Below are 18,744 nucleotides of genomic sequence, written 5' to 3' on the forward strand. Positions count from 1 at the left end.
AAAGTCTCCCCTCAGCCTCCTCTCCTCCAGCCTCAACCCCCCCAGCTCCCTCAGCTGCTCCTCCCCAGCCCTCTTCTCCAGACCCTTCCCCAGCTCCGTTGTCCTTCTCTGGTCCTGCCCCAGCCTTCAAAGTCCTTCTGGCCCTCAGGAGCCCAACCCTGCCCCCAGGCTTGCAGCTGTGGCCTGCCCAGTGCCCAGCCAGGGGCACAATCCCTGCCCTGCTCCTGCTGCCCACACAATTGCTGCTCCCTGCCAGGCTGCTGCTGCCCTCCTTGGCCATCCTGGCTCATCTTCAGCTGCTGTCAACCAGCACCCCCAGGTCTTTTCCATCAGGCAGTGCCCAGCCACTCTGTCCCCAGCCTGGAGCCTTCCTGGGATTGTCACCCAAGGGCAGAATCCAGCACTTGGCCTTGATGAGTCTCATCCCATTGACCTCGAGCCATGGCTCCAGCCTGGCCAGGTCCCTGTTCAGAGCCTCGCTGCCCTTCAGCAGATCAAGACTGCTGCCCAGCCTGATGCCATCTGCAATCTCACTGAGGGTGTACTTAATCCTTTCATCCAGATAATTGATGAATATGTTGAACAGAGTCCTGAGGAACACCACTTGTGACTGGTCTCCAACTGGAGTTAACTCCATTCCCCACCACTCTCTGGGCCTGGCCATCAGCCAGTTTTTACCCAGTGAAGCATGAACCCATCCAAGCCATGAGCAGGCAGCTTCTGCAGGAGGATGCTCTGGGGCACTGTGTCAAAGGCTTTACTGAAGTCCAGGCACACAACACCCAGGGCTTTCCTCCAATCCACTCAGCAGCCACCTTGTCACACAGGACATCAGCATTGTCAGGCAGGACCTGGCCTTCATGAACCCAGACTGCTGGGCCTGATCACCTGTTTGCCCTGCACATGCTGCATCATGGCACTCAAAGTGACCTACTCCATGACCATCCCTGGCGCTGAGGTCAGACTGACCTCAGGTCTGTAATTCCCTGGATCCTCCTGCCAGCCCTTTTTGGCCACCACCTTTGCCAATTTCCAGACAGGTGGGACCTCCCCAGTAAGCCAGGACTGCAGTCAACGATGGAAAGTGCATTGCTCAGCAATGCCACTAACTCCATCTGTACCCTCAGGTGGATGCCATCCTGCCCCAGAGCTTTGTGTGTGTCTAAGGGGTGTAGTAGATCATTGACTATTTCCTTCTGTGGCTTCATTCCGCTCTCATCCCTGTCTTCCAGCTCAGGTGCTGAGCACACCAAGAACAAGTGCTCTGATGACTAAAGACTGAGGCAAAAAGGTATTGAGTTCTTCAGCACTGACCTTCAGGGTTTTTTGGTTTAGTTGGGCTTTGGCCTTTCCAGTGTTCACCTTGAAAAGCCTCACAGATGCCTCTTGGAGGCATCCCAGGAACAAAAGCGATGAGGGAGCTGCAGCTGGGGAATCCAAGGGGCTCAGCATCAGGACACACTCAGGGCAATGTTGGCTGAGATGCAAGAGCAGGGCCCAGAGACTTGGGCTGCCCGTCCAAACCCAAGGGTGACTGAGGTGCACCCAGTGTGTTCCAGCCCTGACCTTCAGGGCCGTGTGTGCTTTGGAAGAGGGACCAAGGCTGCTGATAGCTCTGTGTCACCTGGGTTTCTTCCCATCCCTCCCTCTCCAGCCCCTTCAAAGCCAGCAGCGCTGCAGCCCCAGCTGCAGACGAAGTGTCGCCGTGCTCCAGGATGATGCTGCAGCTCCTGCTCCTTGCCGCCCTCGCCCTCTGTGGTATGTCCTCCATGGAAGCTCTTCGGCCTCAGGAGCTGGTGGCAGACTCCTCGCTGGCCATTCACTGTCCCCTGTCCTCTCTCCCACAGGACGCTGCTCTGAGCAGGATCTCGATGGGCTGCAGCGGGTGGTCGGTGGCACCGAGGCGCGCTCGCACGCCTGGCCCTCCCAGGTGGGTCCTTCCCGGGGGCAGACTAAGTGCCAGCAGGGTTTCATCCCTGGGACCGTGCACTGACAGCCTCCCGTGATGCCTCCCCCTCTCCCCAGATCTCCCTGCAGTACTACTCTGGTGGCAGCTGGCACCACACCTGCGGAGGGTCCCTTATCCAGAGGAACTGGGTGATGACAGCAGCCCACTGTGTGGATCGGTGAGTGGGGACCTGGGCCCCAGCTTCCGCTTGTGCCACCAACAGCCATGCCCAGGACAAATTCTGTCTGTCACAACCCTGTCCCTGAAGGCCATTGCTGCTCCTCCAGCGAGGCCTTGCGTGCACCATCTCTGGGACCACCTCCTTGCACAGATCCCTCAGCTCCCAGGTCGAATCTGGGCTGACCCTGTGGCTTGCTCCTTGCTGACAGCAACCTGAACTTCCGTGTCGTGGCTGGGGAGCACCACCTCAACACAAACGATGGCAGCGAGCAGGTCTTCAGCGTCAGCAAGATCATCATCCACCCCTACTGGAACAGCAACAACGTTGCTGCAGGGTAATGGACAGGGAAAAGGAGACTGGGGGTGCACTGCTGGTGATGGAGGGGATCCTTCCAACAGCCTCTTCCTCCTCTCACCAGCTACGACATCGCCCTGCTCCGCCTGGGCAGCTACGCTACCATCAACCAGTATGTGCAGCTGGCCAAACTGCCCCAGTCGGGATACATCCTGCCCAACAACTACCCCTGCTACATCACGGGCTGGGGGCTCACCCGCAGTGAGTGCCAAAGGGGCCTCCTGGCCCAAAACTGACAAACCCTGGGGGGGCTGAAGTATTTCTTTAAGCTCTCTGAGGTTTCAGAAGGCTTCATGCAGGGCTTTGCTCCAGGCATGGAGATGTCCAGCGTTGTGCTGGGTCGGGGCTCGCCCAGCAGCGGCCGTGGGTCCTGCGCTGGCAGGGGCTGGGAGGGTTGCCGCGTTCCTGGCCGGGGCTTTCCCAGGTCCTTGCTAACCGAGGCTTGGCTGTGTGCAGGCAACGGGCAGCTCTCCAACGTGCTGCTGCAGGCCTACCTGCCCGTAGTTGACTACCAGATCTGCTCCAGCTCCTCCTACTGGGGCTCCACCGTCAAGAGCACCATGGTCTGCGCCGGCGGGGACGGCGTTCGCTCCGGCTGCCAGGTACGGCCCCGGCCCCACGCCGTCCCCCGGCAGCCCACCCACACCCCTGCTGCCCGCCTCTGACGCGGCTCCCTCGCTCCGGCAGGGTGACTCCGGCGGCCCCCTGCACTGCGCTGTGAACGGCCAGTACCAGGTCCACGGTGTCACCAGCTTCGTGTCCAGCCAGGGCTGCAACGTCCTGCGCAAACCTACCGTCTTCACCCGCGTCTCTGCCTACATCTCCTGGATCCAGAGCGTAAGGCCACGGCGCCGCCCGGCAGCCTCGGCTCGGACCTGGCGCTGCCGGGGTTCCAAGGCACTGCCTCTGCCCCTGCTTGGCTCAGCTCTTGCCCTTCTTCTCCTTCCAGACGATTGCTCGGAACTGAGCAGTAGCAGCAGAGCTCAGTCCCCGGCTCGGCCATGGACGTCATCTTCCCCCATGTTCCAGCAGAAGGCTTTCAGACCTAGCATAGCCCGTGGCAATAAAATCTCTTCATCAATCCAGCTCCTTGGTGGATGCTTTGCCCCACAGCCCAGCAACCCTTTCTCCTCCAACCCTCAGCACCCTTCTTCCAGAGTGTCCCTTCGGCTGTGTCCCTCCTCTGCCTCACCCCTTAGGAAAGGCCAATGGGAAAGCCACACACTGGGTCTCACTAGGACTGTCATCTCCAGCCAGCCATGAGGAACCCCATGACAGCAGTGCAGGGTGCAGGGTCCCCTGTAAAATCTGGGAGGGGCTTTGGGTGGAAAGATTCTGCTTTCAGAAAAGCTGGCAGCTGCCAAAGCAGCTTGTGGGACTGTTGGGAGATGCAATCAAGCCCAACGCACTGATGAGGGTCATCACACAGAAGCATCCAAATTAATGCTCTAGGAGCACCCATGGGTGCTGAGCAGTACCCATGTGCCACCCCCTCAGCACCAGAGTGCAGAAAGTGAAAGAGCAGAGGAACAGGAGGGAATTTGGGGTGGGGGTCAGGGGTGGGCACTGGGTCCTACCTTCTCCTGTGCCCGGCTGAAGCGCTTCTGGACCTGCCTGGCGAAGAGCCCAGCTCCGCCGCTCCTGCCCTCGGCCATGACTGCAGCTCGGCTCCTGCTCGCAGCCAGCGCTGCGCTTGGGGCTCTGCACGGAGGAAGTCTGGGGCCAGGCAGCTGCCGGCATCCGCTGAGCACCCAGGCACCAACAGCGCTCCCCCCCGGAAAGGCAGCCAGGGCCATGGGGGGGCCAAGGGGTGACAGCAACCTGTGCTGCCTCCTGGCTCTTCCTCCAGCATCTGCACTTGGGGCTTTCAGTTTGAAGTTGGTGCACTTTTGGTGATTTTTTTTTATCCCTGTGCCATTTGGTGGTGTGGCACAGCTGGCCATGATGGGTGCAGCCATGGCTGTGGGGCTTACCCCCAGAACAGAAGTGGGTTGAGGTTGGGAGAGAAATGGAGTTGGCAGCAAGGAAAAGTCCCAGTCAGATCCTCCAGAAACGTCCTCCAAGTCCAGGGGGCTTCATTGTTGCCCGTGGAGGGGATCTGCAGCATCTTCCCCACTCCAATCACCTGTAGGGTTTCTGGCTGCCCTGGCAGATCAGGGCTGTACTGGGAGGATTCTGGGACTCCCTTTCCTGCCAAGAGGAGCTGAGACAGCACTGGGAGACAACCTGCAGTGAGAGTCCTCACTGTCAAAGGGACCTTTATTGGCATGGGGACATCTCCTGGGTGACCTCTGCACAAAGCCAGTCCTACTGCCAGCCAGGGGACATGATGCAGACAGGGCAGGCAAGGTGTCAGGTGTGTCCCAGGGGAGCACCCAGCTGGACGTGGGGCACCATGGAGAAGGTCAGAGGGAAAAACTGGACAGCGTTTCTCTGCATGGAAAATAAAGGGATGAAGGCAGGGGGCTTGGTGCAGAGCAACCCACAGGGGACATTCCTGCTGCTGTGCCAGTGCAGGTGCCACCCCATGTCCAGGCCGCTGGGTGTCTGAGAGAGAAGATACAAGACAGCAATGAAAGCCTTGATTAGAGGCTTTGCATAGGCAGAGAGATGCTGGGGGCAATTCAAAGCTGCTTTTGCCAAAGGTCCTTTAGAGCTCCACGTTCTCCAAAGCCCAGAGGGAACTTTCTCCTCTGCCAGGCCGTGGTCTCTGACCATGCCCGAGGGTCCACCTGCCAGGCACCAAACACCCGAGTTGCCTCCAGCCAAGCATCTGATGGGGGAAGCTCCGCTGGGAAGGGACAGCAGAGGCACCAAAAGCAGCAGGGAAAACAGCAATGTGCTGGGGAAAGGAGCAGAGCCAAGTGGGGGAAGGGGCAGTTTCCTGGCACAGAGCCCCCAGTCCTTTGACAGCCCTGGCCGCCCTCCCTGAGCCCACTGCAGCACCCAGCACGCTCAGCTGCTCCACGCTGGCTCTGGGCCCAGGGCTCAGCCAACCTCTGCCACCATCAGACCCCCTCTGAAGCGGGCAGAGGGGCTCCTGGCTGGCTCACTTGATGGGGAAGGTCTCGTCCCTCCTGCGCTGTCTCTCGCGGGGCGGGACGAGCTCCCAGCCGAAGGTCAGGCTCCAGTCGAAGTTGCCCCGGCTGTGCTGCTTGCCCTGCTGCACCGGCCTGGAGAACTCGAAGGTGTGGAGGTCGACGGTGGCAATGTCAGGGCTGACCACGGCTGTGGGCTCCTCGGCGATGCGGGACAAGAGGGGCTCCAGCCAGCCGTGGAAACACTCGCCTGGAGTGTGGGGAAGGCTTGGCCATTGGGGGCAGACAGCTTCACCCTTCTGGCTCCCTCAGGACCCCCGGTGGGTGGTGGCTACTCACAGTGGGCATCCAGGAAGGTCAGAACCTCCCCACTGGCCACGCTGGCCCCCAGCAGCCGCGCTGTGATCAGCCCCTTGCGCTCCGCCTGCCGCACGACTCGCACGATCTGCAGCTGCTCCACGTAGCGATCCAGCTCGGCCTGCAGGTGCTCTGCAGGAACAGCAACCGGCCTGGTCCTGCACCCCCGCCAGCCCACCCTGGCTGCACTGGGCAGAGGAGCCACCACCCGCCCTGTCCGAGCCCCACTAGAACTGCACCAGGGATTGACAGCGTGTGCAGGTCGTGCCCTGCAGCTGCAGCGTCACCAGCACCGAGCGGCTGAGCTGTCACGGAGGGAGGGGACAATGGACAAGGTATCGCAGAGGGAACCTGGGATTGCTCTGCTCCCTTGGCAGGTGCAGCCACCCAAAAGCTGGGCATGGCCAAGCAAGAGCTGGGATGTCCAGAGACTCCTCTTGGTAAAGGACCCCAAATCCAAGCTGTGTCCCCACCACAGTGCAAGCTGTGACACGGCTGACAACACCCTGCTCTGCCCCGAGGTTCTGCTCCTCGGGAGCTCCTTGGGAGCCCGGGCAGATGCCCTGGGGGAAAGGGAGTGTTTATCTCTGGGGCAAGGGCAAAGTCCCAGCTCTCCAGTGCCCGATGCTGAACCACAGGGTTCATTGCCCTGGTGCAGCTGGTGAGGATGGCAGCCAGCGGGCAGGTGGGCGAGGGGTCAGCAGGGTGCGGGAGCAGCACCCCAGTTCCATAGAGCCATAGAATGATGAATCTTGGAAAAGACCTCTGAGATCATCAAGTCCAACCTTCTACCCAGCACCTCCCTGGCCATTACACCACCTCCTGAAGTGCTACACCTACTCAATTTTTGAACACCTCTAGAGGTGGGGACTCCACCACCTTCCTGGGCAGCCTGTGCCAGAGTCTGACCAGTCTTGCAGGACAAAACGCTTCCTAATGTCCAACCTAAGCCTCCCCTGATGCAACTTGACGTCTTGTCCTGCCATTAGTTACTTGAGGCCAACACCATTCTCACTGTGAGCTGTAGAGTGCAACAAGGTCTCCTCTCAGCCTCCTCTTCTTCAGGCTAACCAATGGCAGCTCCCTCAGCCTTCAGGGCTGCTTTAGCAGCAGCATCCGAGAAGGGAAAAACCCCAACAGTGCTGCCAGGCAGGAGCCAAATAAGGTGGGAGAGCTGCTGGATGCATCCTGGGCTGCTCAGAGCCTTGGCCTGAGCTGCTTCTCCTCGCAATGGCTCAGAACTGCTGCTCCTGGGGACCCCCCTGCACCCCTTCAGCCACCACATCCTGCTGTGACTCCTGCATCCCACCACAGCTCCCACCCACCATCCGTGCTGGCATCGTCCACCAGGATGATCTCCTTCAGCAGCAGGGCCGGGGAGGTGTGCAGGACGCTGTACACCGTCCGCAGCAGCGTCGACCAAGCTTCGTTGTGGAAGACGATGACGACGCTGGTGCTGGGCAGGGGCGGGCACCGCTTGAACTTCTGGTCAATGCACCTCCGGGAGAGAAAAGCAACGGTCAGGGCAAGATGGGGGAAGACAGGAACACCCCCCCTGGCCCAACCCAACCCCCAGTGGTTCTGGGCTCACTGCCACCTGGGTTTCAGCTGATTGATCCCTTTCCCTCTGCTGCTGCTCAAGTGAATTCCATCCCTGCCCCGGCCCCATGTCCCCCACTACCCCCCTGCTGCCACCGATCCACCTGCTAGACACAGATAATCGCCTGCCAGCACAGGGCATTCCATTTCCACGCCAGGGCCGGTTTCTACCTCCTATTCAAATCTTCCACCCTCATCATCCTGCACAAGCCTTCCCCAGCCCACTCTCCCCAGCAGGCAGGGCTGGGGGCCCCCATGCTTCAATCTGGCAGCCAGCGGGCAGGGGGCAGGCAAGGAAGCCTCTCGAGGTTTCCTTGCTTCCTTCATTCCCCCCAGTCCACCTGGCTCCAACCTCCTTTCAGAGAGTTGCAGAGAGCAATGAGGTCTTCCCTCAGCCTTCTCTTCTCCAGCCTCCACATCCCCAGCTCCCTCAGATGTTCCTCGTGACACTTTTCTCTCCATCAGCCTTGTTGCTCTTCTTCAGACCTGCTCCAGGACCTGAATGCCCTTCTTGGAGCAAATGTCCCAAAACTGAACCTGGCCATCAATCAACACCACCAGGGTCCTTCTCCACCGAGCAGCTCTCCGGCCATTCTGCCCCAAGCCTGTAACTCCGCATGGAGTTGTTGTGACCCAAGTGCAGCATTCATCCCATTGGCCTCATCCATGGATCCATCCTGGCTAGATCCTTCTGCAGAGTCCCCCTGCCCTCCAGCAGATCAGCTTTGTGTCATCTGCAAACCTTCTGTAAGAACACTGGGTCCCCTCCCCCAGATCACTGATAAAGTTCTTGATCAGAAGAGACCTCAGCAGGGAGCTCTGGGGAACAAAACTTGTGACTGGTTGCCATCTGGAGTTAACTCCATTCCCACCACTCTTTGGCCAGCAGCCAGCATTTCACGCACCAAAACCTGCACCCGTCCAAGCCACCAAGCAGCCAGGAGGATGCAGTGTGAAGGTCTTACTAAAGTCCAGGTAGATAACATCCCCAGCCTTTCCCTCATCCAACAGGTGGTCACCTTCTCATAGAAGGAGATCAGACTGGCCAGGCAAGACTTGCCCTTGGTGTTGCAGAGGGGGTTGGTTATGGAAGGAAAAAGGAGTTACTGGCAGGGAGAAGCCCAGGGCAGATGCCTCAGGTGCCCCCAGCATCTCCGAGGAGCTGTATCGCTGCTCCTGGAGGACATCTGCAGCATGTTCTCCTTTTCCATTGTCACCAGGATTTCTGACTGCAGTCAGGGCCAGCTGCCTTTCCCATTGGCCCTTTCCTAAGGTGTGAGGCAGAGGAGGGACACAGCCGAAGGGACACTCTGGAAGAAGGTTGCTGAGGGTTGGAGGAGAAAGGGTTGCTGGGCTGTGGGGCAAAGCATCCACCAAGGAGCTGGATTGATGAAGAGATTTTATTGCCACAGGCTATGCTAGGTCTGAAAGCCTTCTGCTGGAACATGGGGGAAGATGACGTCCATGGCCGAGCCGGGGACTGAGCTCTGCTGCTACTGCTCAGTTCCGAGCAATCGTCTGGAAGGAGAAGAAGGGCAAGAGCTGAGCCAAGCAGGGGCAGAGGCAGTGCCTTGGAACCCCGGCAGCGCCAGGTCCGAGCCGAGGCTGCCGGGCGGCGCCGTGGCCTTACGCTCTGGATCCAGGAGATGTAGGCAGAGACGCGGGTGAAGACGGTAGGTTTGCGCAGGACGTTGCAGCCCTGGCTGGACACGAAGCTGGTGACACCGTGGACCTGGTACTGGCCGTTCACAGCGCAGTGCAGGGGGCCGCCGGAGTCACCCTGCCGGAGCGAGGGAGCCGCGTCAGAGGCGGGCAGCAGGGGTGTGGGTGGGCTGCCGGGGGACGGCGTGGGGCCGGGGCCGTACCTGGCAGCCGGAGCGAACGCCGTCCCCGCCGGCGCAGACCATGGTGCTCTTGACGGTGGAGCCCCAGTAGGAGGAGCTGGAGCAGATCTGGTAGTCAACTACGGGCAGGTAGGCCTGCAGCAGCACGTTGGAGAGCTGCCCGTTGCCTGCACACAGCCAAGCCTCGGTTAGCAAGGACCTGGGAAAGCCCCGGCCAGGAACGCGGCAACCCTCCCAGCCCCTGCCAACGCAGGACCCACGGCCGCTGCTGGGCGAGCCCCGACCCAGCACAACGCTGGACATCTCCATGCCTGGAGCGAAGCCCTGCATGAAGCCTTCTGAAACCTCAGAGAGCTTAAAGAAATACTTCAGCCCCCCCAGGGTTTGTCAGTTTTGGGCCAGGAGGCCCCTTTGGCACTCACTGCGGGTGAGCCCCCAGCCCGTGATGTAGCAGGGGTAGTTGTTGGGCAGGATGTATCCCGACTGGGGCAGTTTGGCCAGCTGCACATACTGGTTGATGGTAGCGTAGCTGCCCAGGCGGAGCAGGGCGATGTCGTAGCTGGTGAGAGGAGGAAGAGGCTGTTGGAAGGATCCCCTCCATCACCAGCAGTGCACCCCCAGTCTCCTTTTCCCTGTCCATTACCCTGCAGCAACGTTGTTGCTGTTCCAGTAGGGGTGGATGATGATCTTGCTGACGCTGAAGACCTGCTCGCTGCCATCGTTTGTGTTGAGGTGGTGCTCCCCAGCCACGACACGGAAGTTCAGGTTGCTGTCAGCAAGGAGCAAGCCACAGGGTCAGCCCAGATTCGACCTGGGAGCTGAGGGATCTGTGCAAGGAGGTGGTCCCAGAGATGGTGCACGCAAGGACCTCGCTGGAGGAGCAGCAATGGCCTTCAGGGACAGGGTTGTGACAGACAGAATTTGTCCTGGGCATGGCTGTTGGTGGCACAAGCGGAAGCTGGGGCCCAGGTCCCCACTCACCGATCCACACAGTGGGCTGCTGTCATCACCCAGTTCCTCTGGATAAGGGACCCTCCGCAGGTGTGGTGCCAGCTGCCACCAGAGTAGTACTGCAGGGAGATCTGGGGAGAGGGGGAGGCATCACGGGAGGCTGTCAGTGCACGGTCCCAGGGGTGAAACCCTGCTGGCACTTAGAGTCTGCCCCCGGGAAGGACCCACCTGGGAGGGCCAGGCGTGCGAGCGCGCCTCGGTGCCACCGACCACCCGCTGCAGCCCATCGAGATCCTGCTCAGAGCAGCGTCCTGTGGGAGAGAGGACAGGGGACAGTGAATGGCCAGCGAGGAGTCTGCCACCAGCTCCTGAGGCCGAAGAGCTTCCATGGAGGACGTACCACAGAGGGCGAAGGCGGCAAGGAGCAGGAGCTGCAGCATCATCCTGGAGCACGGCGACACTTCGTCTGCAGCTGGGGCTGCAGCGCTGCTGGCTTTGAAGGGGCTGGAGAGGGAGGGATGGGAAGAAACCCAGGTGACACAGAGCTATCAGCAGCCTTGGTCCCTCTTCCAAAGCACACACGGCCCTGAAGGTCAGGGCTGGAACACACTGGGTGCACCTCAGTCACCCTTGGGTTTGGACGGGCAGCCCAAGTCTCTGGGCCCTGCTCTTGCATCTCAGCCAACATTGCCCTGAGTGTGTCCTGATGCTGAGCCCCTTGGATTCCCCAGCTGCAGCTCCCTCATCGCTTTTGTTCCTGGGATGCCTCCAAGAGATTTTGTGAGGCTTTTCAAGGTGAACACTGGAAAGGCCAAAGCCCAACTAGAACAAAATCAAGGCAGGCAAGAGAGCAGGTGCTGTGTTCCTGCTCTTATCTGGAAGGAAAGCAGAGATCAGGAGTGGAAATGGGCTCCAAATAGTCCTTGATTGATGTGTTCAGCACAGAAGGGAACAGCGAGGGACAGCAGCACAGCGCCCGCCCCACTCAGGGGCAAAACAGCTCCCGTTGGAATGGTCCCAAGTGTGCCACATCCCCACACTGGAGGCTTTCAAAGCACTTTTGGGTTCCCAAGGAGTTCCCAGGGGAAGGGGAGGTGGGGAAATGAAATCAGAAGAGGGCTGGGAACTCGGAGGAAGCCGGAGACAGGATGTCCATAAAATAAATCATCTCTTTATTTGAGGTCCTATGTCCAGAGACAGGTTCCATGTCCAAAGGTTCTCCCAACCCCAATTGGAAATGGAAGGAGAAAATGCTGGGGGTTGGTGGGTGCCCACCTGGTTGCCCCCCATCCCGTGGCAGGGGTACATGATGAGTGGTTTCCCACCCTGGTTGTTCTCACCGACGTCCAGGCAGCTCTTGGTGCCCTCGTTTTTTATCTGCAGGGGGAAAAGGAAGGGGCAGGACGATGAGCTGTGTTCTGAGGGCAAGGGGTGGGCTGCCTTGGCACTGGGCTTTGCGGGGCACTGAGTGACTGCTGTGCAAACACAAGCCGGCTCCAGGCACCGTGTTCGGCTGCCTTGCCCTTTCCAGGACGTGAGGAATGCCCGCGCCAGCGCCTCCGTGCCACTGAGGCAAAGGTGAGAGGAGCCCGAGACGAGGCTCCGGGAAACAAAGGTGAAGGCAAACCCGGATGGGAGCCGGCGCCCGGACTCTCGCCGGCCGGCACCGTGCCCAGGGGCTGCTGCAGCCTGTCCTGGCCGGGGAGGGCTGGACTCAGACCTCAGCATCTGGCTGGGAGCAAAGGTTTGGTTTGGGCAGCTGCAGGCTGCAGGGTGGAGCAGGAGCTCCGTACCCTGCCCGTCCCCGGATGGGTTTGTCAGATCCCCGCCGTGCGTGCTGCTGCTGGCACGGGGGGTGCTGGAAGCTTTCAGCTCTTTTGCCCAGTGCCGCCTAGTGCCACATCTCCGCGGGTCCCCCACCCTGCAACTTGCCCCAAACCAGTTCTGCTGGATTCCAGCTCTCTCCCCGCCAGCCAGAGCCCGAACCGGCCATGCCAGCTGCTGACAGAGGCGGTGATGGACACGGCTGCAGCACAGCTCTGCAGCAAGCTGGCTGCAATGCAGGACCCCAGCTCCAGCCTTCAGGGCAGTGCCTGCCGGGGCTGCTCCAAGGCAAGGGCTGAGCCCAGCAGGGTGCTGTGGGCACCTCTGCACTTACTGCTCCGTAAAAAGCTGGAGTCAGGTCGGGGACAGACATCTCCGGGTAGACGTTCTGGAGGTACCAGGTGAAGTTTTTGCAGTGGAGCTGCTCCCTCAGCCTGCGGCGCTCTGTAATGTCACCGTACGCCTTCTATCAACGTTCTGGAGGTACCAGGTGGAGTTATTGAAGAGCTGGGAGTGAGTGGTACAGCACTTGACAGTGAAGCAGAGAGCAAGCGCCCCAGGAGCTTGCGCCACAGCTCGCTGCAAAAATCCCGCTCAGCACTTTTCGGGGGGCGGATTTGGGGGCTTTTTATTTCGCTTTTTGCCCCTTTTAGAGGAGTTGGGGTCAGAGCCCCCGCGGGAGCTGCAGCGCCGCTCTCGTGCACGAACCTGGCCTCTTTCCCTGCGCGCTCCAGTGCCGCTCCGAGAATAATTAGCATCACAAGGCTAACGACAGCTTCGTTAATGTGGTCACAGTAAAGCGGTAAGAAGAAGACGCTTGGAGAGATGCAGAGATAGTGGAAATTAGGTTTTTCTCCCCCAAAAGGGTTCCTCTTCACCGCACGCCTCCTTGTGGGGCGGCAGCTGGCGCAGGGCAAGGAAAGAATCGGGGCTCAGAGGCACAGGTGGGGCAGGAGCAGCTTTGCTCAGGCAGCAGCAGAAACAGAGGTGCGCTTATTTTAATCATTTCTTCCCTTTAATTCGGATTACCTTTGTGGCTTTTTTTCTCACCCTCCCCGTGGAGCTGGTGCCGCCCAGCCCCGCCATGGCCCAGGAACAGGCGCCCTTGGCAGTGAAGCGCGGTCCAGCCGCCCGCTTTGATCGCCAGGGCTCTGAAAGCGCTGAGCCCAGGCACCGCCTCGTCCCTCCTCCTGCAAAAGACAAAACTTCCTCGCCCTTGAAGTTTCCGGCAGGTGCCCTTCTGCATGCCGGGGCCGCACCATTGCCAAGGCGATCCAAAGAAAAGGCGAAAAGAAAGGAAGGAGGGGGGACAGTGCGGAGTGGAGGAGGAGGAGGAAGAGGAAGAGCAGGAGGAGGAGGAGGAGGAGGCGGAGAGGCTGCTGAAAAGCTCCCCTGGAGCTTGTCCGTGCTCCAGCGGCAGCAGCTCACAAAGTGCAGCTGCGGAAGGTTTGCTGGCGGAGGCAAAGCTCGGCCGCTCTCGCTGGGGTCCGCTGGAGGCTTTGCTGCCGGTGCTGAGCTCTCGGTGCCACCGCGCTGGGCAGGGCACAGGGCACCGGGCACCGGATCTGCTGCTCGAGTTCAGCCAACACCAACGCGCCGCGGGGTCTGGCACAGATTTTCCGTCCAGCGACGCTACAGGCAGGAAAAATACCTGGGGAGAGGCTTTCCCCACGCCAGCAAAAGCGTTTGGGCACATTTGGGGGCTTTGCTTTAGCTTCGTTGTGCTCTCCGTGCACACGTGGGGAGGGGACGGGGCGGGGGGAGGAGGGCTGGAGCAGCTGGCTCTGTGACCGGAGAAACTGCTGGGGGTGTCTGATGCTCGTGGTGGCTGGACCCAGCACATCTCACAGCGTCTTTCTAAACTCAGCTTTCCTGATGGTTTATTTCGTGTGTGGATTTCGGGCTGGAAGGGTCACGGGGGAGTGGAGCTTGCAGGGAGTGAACTTTAGATTAATATATCATCAGCATTCTAGTGATAGGTTAATGCCAAGCAGGTGCACCCAAAGTGCATCCAGTCTGTCAATTGACCTGTGGCTGTTTCTCCTTCTCCCCAGGGGAGTGGAGTGGAGCAGAGCACCATGAAGCACTTCAAGACCGCACAGCCCTGAAGCACCAATCTCCGCAGGGGACTCCTCTGCGAACAGCAAAGGGGAAAATAATGAGGCTCTTCCGGAGACGCTACAGCCCCTTGAAGGTGGCTTTGGCAGGCGCAGTCTTCATCATCTTCCTCTTCATCCTGCAGAAGGATGTGGGGAACAAACAGGCGAGCGAGGAACCCTGGCTGAAGAACATTGTCCAGGGGAAGGACCAAGTCCTCGACCTGATGCTGGGGGCGGTCAACAACATCCGAGACTCGATGCCGAAGCTGCAGATTGGAGCTCCGGTGCAGCAGGAGGAACCAGTGCCCGGGGCTCGCTCCTGCCTGCCTGGTGTCTACACAGCAGCTGAGCTTCAGCCGCTGATGGAGAGACCCCCCCAAGACCCTGCCAGCCCTGGGGCCGACGGCAAAGCCTTCAAGAAGGATCGCTGGACGCCAGAGGAGACGAAGGAGAAGGAGCGAGGTTACGAGAAGCATTGCTTCAACGCCTTCGCCAGCGACCGCATCTCCCTGCAGCGAGCACTGGGCCCCGACAGCCGCCCACCGGAGTAAGAGCTGCTGTGCCCAGAGCCCCGCAGGTCCTCTGCTCCCCAGGCAGGGCAGCTTCAGGGGAACCAAAAAGAGCTGGGGCCAGGAGGTCACCGGGTGTTGGTGGCAGTGCTGAACGGAAGGCGAGCCCCAAACAGCCCCAGCCGTGGAGATCTGTATTCATGAGCGGGTTTTGCACTGATTTCTGTGCCCTTGGTGGTTGCTTTGGTGGCCAAGGACAAAAGCCAGCAGCAGTGCTTTGTGTCCCCACGTACCTGCTGGCGGCCCGGGTGCCTCCAGTGTCTCCACCCCTTTCCCTCCTCTCTCTCTTTCCTTCCAGCCACTGCAGTAATCGGGCTTTGACTTTTCTTAGCCGAGTGGAACAGCCTCAGACCCTGCTGGGCTGGGGGGATGAAGGAAGCAAGGAAACCTCGAGAGGCTTCCTTGCCCGCCCCCTGCCCGCTGGCTGCCAGATTGAAGCATGGGGGCCCCCAGCCCTGCCTGCTGGGGAGAGTGGGCTGGGGAAGGCTTGTGCAGGATGATGAGGGTGGAAGATTTGAATAGGAGGTAGAAACCGGCCCTGGCGTGGAAATGGAATGCCCTGTGCTGGCAGGCGATTATCTGTGTCTAGCAGGTGGATCGGTGGCAGCTGGGGGGTTGTGGGGGACATGGGGCCGGGGCAGGGATGGAATTCACTTGAGCAGCAGCAGAGGGAAAGGGATCAATCAGCTGAAACCCAGGTGGCAGTGAGCCCAGAATCACTGGGGGTTGGGTTGGGCCAGGGGGGGTGTTCCTGTCTTCCCCCATCTTGCCCTGACCGTTGCTTTTCTCTCCCGGAGGTGCATTGACCAGAAGTTCAAGCGGTGCCCGCCCCTGCCCAGCACCAGCGTCGTCATCGTCTTCCACAACGAAGCTTGGTCGACGCTGCTGCGGACGGTGTACAGCGTCCTGCACACCTCCCCGGCCCTGCTGCTGAAGGAGATCATCCTGGTGGACGATGCCAGCACGGATGGTGGGTGGGAGCTGTGGTGGGATGCAGGAGTCACAGCAGGATGTGGTGGCTGAAGGGGTGCAGGGGGGTCCCCAGGAGCAGCAGTTCTGAGCCATTGCGAGGAGAAGCAGCTCAGGCCAAGGCTCTGAGCAGCCCAGGATGCATCCAGCAGCTCTTCCACCTTATTTGGCTCCTGCCTGGCACCACTGTTGGGGTTTTTCCCTTCTCGGATGCTGCTGCTAAAGCAGCCCTGAAGGCTGAGGGAGCTGCCATTGGTTAGCCTGAAGAAGAGGAGGCTGAGAGGAGACCTTGTTGCACTCTACAGCTCACAGTGAGAATGGTGTTGGCCTCAAGTAACTAATGGCAGGACAAGACGTCAAGTTGCATCAGGGGAGGCTTAGGTTGGACATTAGGAAGCGTTTTGTCCTGCAAGACTGGTCAGACTCTGGCACAGGCTGCCCAGGAAGGTGGTGGAGTCCCCACCTCTAGAGGTGTTCAAAAATTGAGTAGGTGTAGCACTTCAGGAGGTGGTGTAATGGCCAGGGAGGTGCTGGGTAGAAGGTTGGACTTGATGATCTCAGAGGTCTTTTCCAAGATTCATCATTCTATGGCTCTATGGAACTGGGGTGCTGCTCCCGCACCCTGCTGACCCCTCGCCCACCTGCCCGCTGGCTGCCATCCTCACCAGCTGCACCAGGGCAATGAACCCTGTGGTTCAGCATCGGGCACTGGAGAGCTGGGACTTTGCCCTTGCCCCAGAGATAAACACTCCCTTTCCCCCAGGGCATCTGCCCGGGCTCCCAAGGAGCTCCCGAGGAGCAGAACCTCGGGGCAGAGCAGGGTGTTGTCAGCCGTGTCGCAGCTTGCACTGTGGTGGGGACACAGCTTGGATTTGGGGTCCTTTACCAAGAGGAGTCTCTGGACATCCCAGCTCTTGCTTGGCCATGCCCAGCTTTTGGGTGGCTGCACCTGCCAAGGGAGCAGAGCAATCCCAGGTTCCCTCTGCGATACCTTGTCCATTGTCCCCTCCCTCCGTGACAGCTCAGCCGCTCGGTGCTGGTGATGCTGCAGCTGCAGGGCACGACCTGCACACGCTGTCAATCCCTGGTGCAGTTCTAGTGGGGCTCGGACAGGGCGGGTGGTGGCTCCTCTGCCCAGTGCAGCCAGGGTGGGCTGGCGGGGGTGCAGGACCAGGCCGGTTGCTGTTCCTGCAGAGCACCTGCAGGCCGAGCTGGATCGCTACGTGGAGCAGCTGCAGATCGTGCGAGTCGTGCGGCAGGCGGAGCGCAAGGGGCTGATCACAGCGCGGCTGCTGGGGGCCAGCGTGGCCAGTGGGGAGGTTCTGACCTTCCTGGATGCCCACTGTGAGTAGCCACCACCCACCGGGGGTCCTGAGGGAGCCAGAAGGGTGAAGCTGTCTGCCCCCAGTGGCCAAGCCTTCCCCACACTCCAGGCGAGTGTTTTCACGGCTGGCTGGAGCCCCTCTTGTCCCGCATCGCCGAGGAGCCCACAGCCGTGGTCAGCCCTGACATTGCCACCGTCGACCTCCACACCTTCGAGTTCTCCAGGCCGGTGCAGCAGGGCAAGCAGCACAGCCGGGGCAACTTCGACTGGAGCCTGACCTTCGGCTGGGAGCTCGTCCCGCCCCGCGAGAGACAGCGCAGGAGGGACGAGACCTTCCCCATCAAGTGAGCCAGCCAGGAGCCCCTCTGCCCGCTTCAGAGGGGGTCTGATGGTGGCAGAGGTTGGCTGAGCCCTGGGCCCAGAGCCAGCGTGGAGCAGCTGAGCGTGCTGGGTGCTGCAGTGGGCTCAGGGAGGGCGGCCAGGGCTGTCAAAGGACTGGGGGCTCTGTGCCAGGAAACTGCCCCTTCCCCCACTTGGCTCTGCTCCTTTCCCCAGCACATTGCTGTTTTCCCTGCTGCTTTTGGTGCCTCTGCTGTCCCTTCCCAGCGGAGCTTCCCCCATCAGATGCTTGGCTGGAGGCAACTCGGGTGTTTGGTGCCTGGCAGGTGGACCCTCGGGCATGGTCAGAGACCACGGCCTGGCAGAGGAGAAAGTTCCCTCTGGGCTTTGGAGAACGTGGAGCTCTAAAGGACCTTTGGCAAAAGCAGCTTTGAATTGCCCCCAGCATCTCTCTGCCTATGCAAAGCCTCTAATCAAGGCTTTCATTGCTGTCTTGTATCTTCTCTCTCAGACACCCAGCGGCCTGGACATGGGGTGGCACCTGCACTGGCACAGCAGCAGGAATGTTCCCTGTGGGTTGCTCTGCACCAAGCCCCCTGCCTTCATCCCTTTATTTTCCATGCAGAGAAACGCTGTCCAGTTTTTCCCTCTGACCTTCTCCATGGTGCCCCACGTCCAGCTGGGTGCTCCCCTGGGACACACCTGACACCTTGCCTGCCCTGTCTGCATCATGTCCCCTGGCTGGCAGTAGGACTGGCTTTGTGCAGAGGTCACCCAGGAGACGTCCCCATGCCAATAAAGGTCCCTTTGACAGTGAGGACTCTCACTGCAGGTTGTCTCCCAGTGCTGTCTCAGCTCCTCTTGGCAGGAAAGGGAGTCCCAAAATCCTCCCAGTACAGCCCTGATCTGCCAGGGCAGCCAGAAACCCTACAGGTGATTGGAGTGGGGAAGATGCTGCAGATCCCCTCCACGGGCAACAATGAAGCCCCCTGGACTTGGAGGACATTTCTGGAGGATCTGACTGGGACTTTTCCTTGCTGCCAACTCCATTTCTCTCCCAACCTCAACCCACTTCTGTTCTGGGGGTAAGCCCCTCAGCCATGGCTGCACCCATCATGGCCAACTGTGCCACACCACCAAATGGCACAGGGATAAAAAAAAATCACCAAAAGTGCACCAACTTCAAACTGAAAGCCCCAAGTGCAGATGCTGGAGGAAGAGCCAGGAGGCAGCACAGGTTGCTGTCACCCCTTGGCCCCCCCATGGCCCTGGCTGCCTTTCCGGGGGGGAGCGCTGTTGGTGCCTGGGTGCTCAGCGGATGCCGGCAGCTGCCTGGCCCCAGACTTCC

At 60.2% G+C, this 18,744-nt stretch overlaps 3 protein-coding genes across 3 annotated transcripts; 2 read left to right on the plus strand and 1 right to left on the minus strand.

The window, feature by feature from the left end:
* Nucleotides 1-1,718: 1,718 nt before the first annotated feature.
* CELA1 (chymotrypsin like elastase 1) lies at nucleotides 1,719-3,450 on the plus strand. Its single transcript, XM_054398681.1, has 8 exons — nucleotides 1,719-1,758; nucleotides 1,848-1,930; nucleotides 2,026-2,126; nucleotides 2,338-2,463; nucleotides 2,548-2,684; nucleotides 2,940-3,085; nucleotides 3,171-3,320; nucleotides 3,433-3,450. The coding sequence occupies exons 1-8, from the start codon at nucleotides 1,719-1,721 to the stop codon at nucleotides 3,448-3,450; spliced, it is 801 nt and encodes a 266-aa protein (XP_054254656.1).
* Nucleotides 3,451-5,532: 2,082 nt separating this feature from the next.
* On the minus strand, nucleotides 5,533-10,712 carry LOC128980227 (chymotrypsin-like elastase family member 1). The gene is made up of 11 exons (XM_054398682.1): nucleotides 10,673-10,712; nucleotides 10,501-10,583; nucleotides 10,303-10,403; nucleotides 9,965-10,090; nucleotides 9,744-9,880; nucleotides 9,343-9,488; nucleotides 9,108-9,257; nucleotides 8,220-8,296; nucleotides 7,204-7,376; nucleotides 5,861-6,010; nucleotides 5,533-5,771 (listed from the first exon to the last, which is right to left on the minus strand). The coding sequence occupies exons 1-11, from the start codon at nucleotides 10,710-10,712 to the stop codon at nucleotides 5,533-5,535; spliced, it is 1,422 nt and encodes a 473-aa protein (XP_054254657.1).
* Nucleotides 10,713-14,254: 3,542 nt separating this feature from the next.
* On the plus strand, nucleotides 14,255-17,405 carry LOC128980228 (polypeptide N-acetylgalactosaminyltransferase 6-like). The gene is made up of 4 exons (XM_054398683.1): nucleotides 14,255-14,742; nucleotides 15,562-15,734; nucleotides 16,928-17,077; nucleotides 17,167-17,405. Exons 1-4 carry the CDS (start codon nucleotides 14,255-14,257, stop codon nucleotides 17,403-17,405), a joined length of 1,050 nt encoding a protein of 349 aa, XP_054254658.1.
* Nucleotides 17,406-18,744: the final 1,339 nt, after the last annotated feature.

The sequence above is a fragment of the Indicator indicator genome, unplaced genomic scaffold (assembly GCF_027791375.1).
Source record: "Indicator indicator isolate 239-I01 unplaced genomic scaffold, UM_Iind_1.1 iindUn_scaffold_78, whole genome shotgun sequence".
NCBI lineage: Eukaryota > Metazoa > Chordata > Aves > Piciformes > Indicatoridae > Indicator > Indicator indicator.